Source organism: Anguilla anguilla, chromosome 8 (assembly GCF_013347855.1).
Source record: "Anguilla anguilla isolate fAngAng1 chromosome 8, fAngAng1.pri, whole genome shotgun sequence".
Taxonomy (NCBI): domain Eukaryota; kingdom Metazoa; phylum Chordata; class Actinopteri; order Anguilliformes; family Anguillidae; genus Anguilla; species Anguilla anguilla.
In genome coordinates, this window is record NC_049208.1 from 55,209,996 (window position 1) to 55,216,662 (window position 6,667).

The following is a 6,667-nucleotide window of genomic DNA, read 5'->3' on the forward strand; positions in this document are numbered from 1 at the left end:
CTGGTTCAGCTCTGGTGCACCTCACACCAAACGGCTGGAGCCAATCACGGCGCTGCTTTAGCTGGTTCAGCTCTGGTGCACCTCACACCAAACGGCTGGAGCCAATCACAGCGCTGCTTTAGCTGGTTCAGCTCTGGTGCACCTCACACCAAACGGCTGGAGCCAATCACAGCGCTGCTTTAGCTGGTTCAGCTCTGGTGCACCTCACACCAAACGGCTGGAGCCAATCACAGCGCTGCTTTAGCTGGTTCAGCTCCGGTGCACCTCACACCAAATGGCTGAAGCCAATCACAGCGCTGCTTTAGCTGGTGCAGGCGAGCAGCGTCAGCGCTCGGGTGGCATGAATTGATCAGTAAAGCGTTTGAAGTGAAACCAGTGAAAACACACAAAATGGAGGGCGGGGGGTATTAGTTCAACGAGCACTCCAGACCAGAAGAGGGCACTTGAGCTCAAAAAGACGCCCATCCATGCAGCGCTGAGGCGCTGTGTTTATTCACTTACTGCCTCAGCTGCGGCCTGCTGTGGTTGATCCCTCATTGCATTTCTGTTGCATCCATTCCACCACTACTTTACACCAGGCCGGCCAGTGGAGGATGGGCTCCCCCCTCTATAGCCGGGTTCCTCCTGAGATTTTCTCTCACACACACACAAACACTCACACACACACTCACACACACACACACACACACTCACACACACACAAACATGCACACACACACTCACACACACACAAACACTCACACAGTCACACACACTCACACACACACACACACACACTGCTGTGAGTGAAAATTACACGGAGAGTAAAGGAGGGGTAAATTACGGTCTGTGTGAGCTGTGCAGTGAGTAATTAGCTGGAGTCGGTGTGCGCAGTAACTGCTGGTGGATCCTGAATCATGAGACGAAATAAGAACACCTCAGCCTACCCTGTGATTAATGGGTGTGAGGCATATGCGGGCGATCACATCATCAGAAGTGGCATTTAAACGAAACGGCTCATGAGAACGGGTCTATTCTGGGACGCTGTTTCAACACAACAACGCAGAAAAATATACACAAGGCATCACCCCTCACTGTACAGTGTGTTCCAGGTCATATTATTGTGCATCTACGCAACAATAAAATAAAAAAAGTTGTTATCATCAAGCATGCAGATTAGAACCACTGGCAAGAGTTGCCAGGGTTCTTCCAGTACAGGTCTCACCGCAAATCATTTCTAAATTACAAAAAAAAGCTGGTCCTGCCTTATTGATCGACACACTCGCGGTGTGCGACGTGCGCAAGCTCAGTACCGAGCGGCTCAGACGAATTTGAGTCGCGAAAACCTTGAAGAGGACATATAAAAGGCGAGAGTCGGCATGAATAAACTCAAATTAGAGGCTTTGTTCATGTTTATGCTGCTAGGTGGAGACAGCAGTGTTTATTGTGATTACACACCAAGCTCTGTGCGTGTATGTGTGTGAGTATAGTGTGTGTGTGTGTGTGTGTGTGTGTTAGTGTGTATGGTGTGTATAGTGTGTGTGAGTGTGTGTGATTGGTGTGTATAGTGTGTGTGTGTGTGTGTGTGTGTGAGAGAGTGTGTATAGTGTGTGTGTTTGGTGTGTATGGTGTGTATAGTGTGTGTGTGTGTGTGTGTGAGAGTGTGTATAGTGTGTGTGTTTGGTGTGTGTGTGTGTGTGTATGGTATGTGTGAATAGTGTGTGTGTGCGTATAGTGTGTTTGTTGTGTGTGTGGTTTAGGAAGGGACTGTATCTTCAGAGCAGATCTCACCTCATCCTGCTGGCAGAGCTGACAAACTAATAAACACAGGATGTAACTTTATTAAACCCTGACAGGAAGAAACCTAAATAAAATACAATGCATAAGTGCCTTTATATCACACGCTGTATTTGCCAGCGAGGAGAGAGACTGGGGCCTACTGAGGTGTGCATAACCACAAACTACAACCCCTACCCCCCCATCCCCACCCCAGTTCTGAAGCAATTTCCAGACGAAAGCAAACATAAGAATATTTTCCGAATGTAAACGCGGAAGACCAGGAGCCAAAATGGCTCCCAGTGGAGGCGGCAGTTGAGAAGTGGTGTGTTTGTCTTTTCATATTTATTGAAAAATAAGCAGAGATTACGGTCTGTCGCAGGAGATTGCTTTTTGAGAATGTTTCCTCGTGGAGCTGAATTAATATTGTGATAATAGTAAAGTAAAGAATTATTAAAAACATTTAGTGTGTGCTTTCATGTGTGTGAGAAAAGAATAGAGTGTTATCATATGCATATTTTGTGTGATGTGATGGTGTGGAGTATGGATTGCATGTGTGTGCGTGTGTGCATGTGTGTGTGTGTGTGTGTTTGTGTACAAAGGATCACTAAATGTTGAGATTGTAAAATTAAACAAGCAGTTTGATGCTGAAGCATAGAACATTTCCCTCTATGCCATTTTCATAATCACAGGACAAAGGAGAGGCACACTACTTAAAAAAGAGTAGAACCTGGTCCCGGAGAGCCGCAGGGTCTGCTGGGGTCCCCAGCCCTGGTCCCGGAGAGCCACAGGGTCTGCGTATACTTAATCTCACTTTATTCCCATTAAAATGCTTCATCGTTACGAACACAAAGAATCTGCAGTGCAGTACAAACATTGTTTAATCGTGTCGTAAACAATCAACATATCGTCTCCTCTCCGGAGCTGGTCAGTCTCAGAGACACAGAGGATCCTCTCCGGAGCTGGTCAGTCTCAGAGACAGAGGGGAACACGTGTGACACGGCCAGCTGTGCCAAAATAGCCCCCGCTCCCATTTCACTCCTTAAAGAGAGAGAGGGTTCCTGTAGAGGATATTCATCCAGAAACGGCATTTCCAGTGCGTAGGACACGAGAGGAAGAAGCATCGCACACACAGGCCCCTCCCCTCCCTCACCTCTCTCAGCTGTGCTGCAGGTTTGCTAACTGACTGCAGGGTAACCTGGACCATCGTCAAAATTGCATACAACATTTATGTATTTTTTTTTAAATACATGTAGCACTCTTTCTAACTTTAAAGCACATTTTCCATGTAAAACTTTTAAGACACTTATTTAACTGCTCAAGGAAATAACATAAATAAAAAAAGAATAAAAACAAAATAAAAAGAAGCGTAAAATAAAAGAAACTTAAAAAACAGAATAGCATTGGAAACACATCAGAACCTGAAAATAAATTATTTAATGGGCAAACAAGGAAAGGAGGAGTTTCACATTTTAAACTACGAGAAGATTCTTAACGTTTCTAAAACTCCCCCCCCCCTCCCCCCCAGCAGGGCCATACAGTACAAAGCATTTGCTGGCATAGTTTTTCAAAATGGTTTCTTTTTCTCCTTCGTCTCACTCAAGTAAATATAACGTCTGTGTGAACGCATTAATATTTCCCCCTGACTAATAACATGAGCAACATGAGCCATGCCCCTCCCATGCATTTCCATGGCGACAGCCTGGTACCAGAATGGCAATGTCACAGGAAGTCTGGGGTGTGGAACAGGAAGTGAGCGTGTCCCTCGTGCAACGCCATTGCGGGTCTGTGTATAATCTGCACAGCGGCACACACTGTCGTCAGTCTGCAACCTTCATCAGTAGCTTTCATAAACAAAAACAAACAAGAATTAAAAATGGCCAAATCCAGTGTTGCCTGCAAATATCCAGAGTTATGTAATGGAAATATTCAGGGTTATGTAATGCACTTTTCTGTCTCAGTTTCTGAGTTACGTAATTACTGACAGAGAGCAAAAAGCCACGGATTTGGCTGCATCAGTCACTCTGAGCCTGGTCTGGCAGGGGGGCGGGGTCAGCAGCAGAGGCGGAGTCAGGCTCAGGGGTGTGGTCAGCGGAGGGGGCGTGGTCAGCAGAGGGGGCGTGGCCAGACCGGGCACGCTCAATGCAGGAGGCTTGGTCCTCGGTCTTGACGCTGAAGACGATGCTGCTGGTCTGCGTGCTCTCATCCAGGGTCTTCAGCCGAGCTTCCTCCTCCTCCTCCTCCTCCTCCTCCTCCGCCGCCCCCCGCCGGCCGGGGCTGCACCCCTGGGGCTGGTTGCCCTGGTGACGCTGGCGGAGGAAGAAGCTGAGGATGGCGGGTTTGGGCAGGTCCAGCTGAGCGGACAGGGTGTGGACGTCCTCCTCGTTGGGGTGCAGTCCCACGTCCTGAACGAAGCTCTGCAGAATCCCCAAGGCCTCCAGAGAGATCCCGCCCCCGGCCCCGCCCCTGGCCCCACCCCTTCCCTGGGCCCCGCCCCCCTCCGGGGCGGGCTGCCGAGCTCTCTGCTGCTGCAGGGGCTGCTGGGAAGGTGAGGCCTGTTGCTGGGGCGACGGGGACATTCGCTGGTGCTGATGGTGTTGCTGGCTTGGCTGCATCTGTGGGAGGAAGTGGTGGGGTGTTACCGACGACAACAAACTGCATCACCCCGCAAAATACCCCTTTCAGTCCCCAACAATCAGTGTGTGTGTGTGTGTGTGTGTGTGTGTATAGTGTGTGTGGAGCTCACCTGTACAGGGTCTGTGGGCAGGTGCAGCAGGTGTGTGGAGCTAACCTGTACAGGGTCCGTGGGCAGGTGCAGCAGGTGTGTGGAGCGGTCAGACAGGTGCTGTGTCGCCCCACTGCTCTCCTGCTCATAGATGGCGTCACGTTCTGATTGGGGCAGACTCAGGAAGCGGCGAATCAGGGACAGGTTGTCCCACAGGGTGCGGTTCTCTGGAGAGGGCTCCTCCTTCCAGCGCAGCAGCTCACACAGCCAGCCCTGAGCAATCCATCACAGATCAGCCAGAATAATCTAATCACAGCCAGCCCTGAGCAATCAATCACAAATCAGTCCAGAATAATCAAATCACAGCCAGCCCTGAGCAATCAATCACAGATCAGTCCAGAATAATCAAATCACAGCCAGCCCTGAGCAATCAATCACAGATCAGTCCAGAATAATCAAATCACGGCCAGCCCTGAGCAATCCATCACAGATCAGTCCAGAATAATCAAATCACAGCCAGCCCTGAGCAATCCATCACAGATTAGTCTAGAATAATCAATCACAGCCAGCCCTGAGCAATCAATCACAGATTAGTCCAGAATCATCAATCACAGCCAGCCCTGAGAAATCAATCACAGATCAGTCCAGAATAATCAATCACAGACAGCCCTCAGTAACCAATCACAGACACGACCAGAATAATCAATCACAACCAGCCCTGAGTAACCAATCACAGACACGACCAGAATAATCAATCACAGCCAGCCCTGAGTAACCAATCACACACCCAGTAATCAGATGTAAAATGTAATCAGAGAAAACTAACTGTCTAATTCCACCCTGGGTGACTTTACCACTAAATCTGCTCCAGCTGAAGATTAAAAAAAGAACAACATAAAATTACAACAGAATCATCAGACTCCTGTATTGCACCTGTCCATCCATCATCTATAACTGCTTATCCTGGGCACGGTCCATCCATTATCTCTATCTTTTTATTCTGGGCAGGGTCCATCCATTATCTATACCCACTTATCCTGGGTAGGGTCCATCCATCATCTATAACTGCTTATCCTGGGCAGAGTCCATCCATTATCTATACCCACTTATTCTGGGCAGGGTCCAACCCTTATCTATACCCACTTATTCTGGGCAGGGACCATCCATTATCCATACCCGCTTATCCTAGGTGTGTGTGTAAATGGAGGTTTGTATTGGTGGTCATGTGACAGGTGAGCAGCCCTGTGGGGACCTGGTATTCCAGAAGCCAAACGCAGGTTCTGACACGCTCAGTATGTGACATTCATACCTGTCTCATTAAAAACAGGCCATAACACACACACACACACACACACAAACACACACACACTCTCACACACACACACACACACACTCTCTCACACACACACACTCGTTTACTCACACAAAAACACACCCAGACACACACACACACACACACACACAAACACATAGCTTTAACTGCACCAATTATACCAATTAAATCAATTACTGTAATACTACACCTCTGTGCCTAGAGTGAAATAACTCACAGACACACAGACACCACCTCCTCCTCCTGAGGACAGCTGATTCCACCAGCTCACCCACACCTCGCTCTGTGCTCAGTACTGCACTAAAAACAACTCACTAACTCATCCTGGGTTGGTATCAGGCAGTGGCCAGTATTGAGTCAGTAACTCAAAGGTCAGCACCAGGCTATGGTCAGTACTGGGTCAGTAACTCTGGTCAGGACTGGGTCAGTAACTCTCTGGTCAGTACTGGGTCAGTAACTGTTTGGTCAATACTGGGTCTGTACCTGTCTGGTCAATACTGGGTAAGTAACTCGCTGGTCACTACTGGGTCAGTAACTCTCTGGTCAGTACTGGGTCAGTAACTGTTTGGTCAGTACTGGGTCAGTAACTTTTGGTCATTACTGGGTCAGTAATTCTCTGATCAGGATGGGGTCAGTAACTGTCTGGTCAGTACAGGGTCAGTAACTGTCTGGTCAGTACAGGGTCAGTAACTTGCTGGTCAGTACTGGGTCAGGAACTCGCTTGTCAGTACTGGTTCAGTAACTCTCTGGTCAGTACTGGTTCAGTAACTCTCTGGTCAGGACTGGGTCAATAACTCTATGGTCCGGACTGGGTCAGTAACTGGTCAGTAATTATTCAGTCAGTACCTGGCTCT

At 48.5% G+C, this 6,667-nt stretch overlaps 1 protein-coding gene across 5 annotated transcripts in view; it reads right to left on the reverse strand.

Moving 5' to 3' along the window:
* Positions 1–2,554: 2,554 nt before the first annotated feature.
* satb1a (SATB homeobox 1a) overlaps positions 2,555–6,667 on the reverse strand; it is a 29,862-nt gene continuing 25,749 nt past the window's right edge. For 4 of the 5 annotated variants that reach the window (XM_035429037.1, XM_035429034.1, XM_035429035.1 and 1 more), the window contains 3 exons: positions 6,660–6,667; positions 4,502–4,753; positions 2,555–4,370 (listed from right to left, as the gene is read on the reverse strand). The exon at positions 6,660–6,667 is cut by the window's right edge and continues 160 nt beyond it. In XM_035429037.1, coding sequence (XP_035284928.1) covers positions 3,771–4,370; positions 4,502–4,753; positions 6,660–6,667 — 860 coding nt within the window. In that variant the 3' untranslated portion in view covers positions 2,555–3,770. The remainder of the gene's footprint in view (positions 4,371–4,501; positions 4,754–6,659) is intronic. The other variant, XM_035429036.1, reaches the window with a different exon arrangement.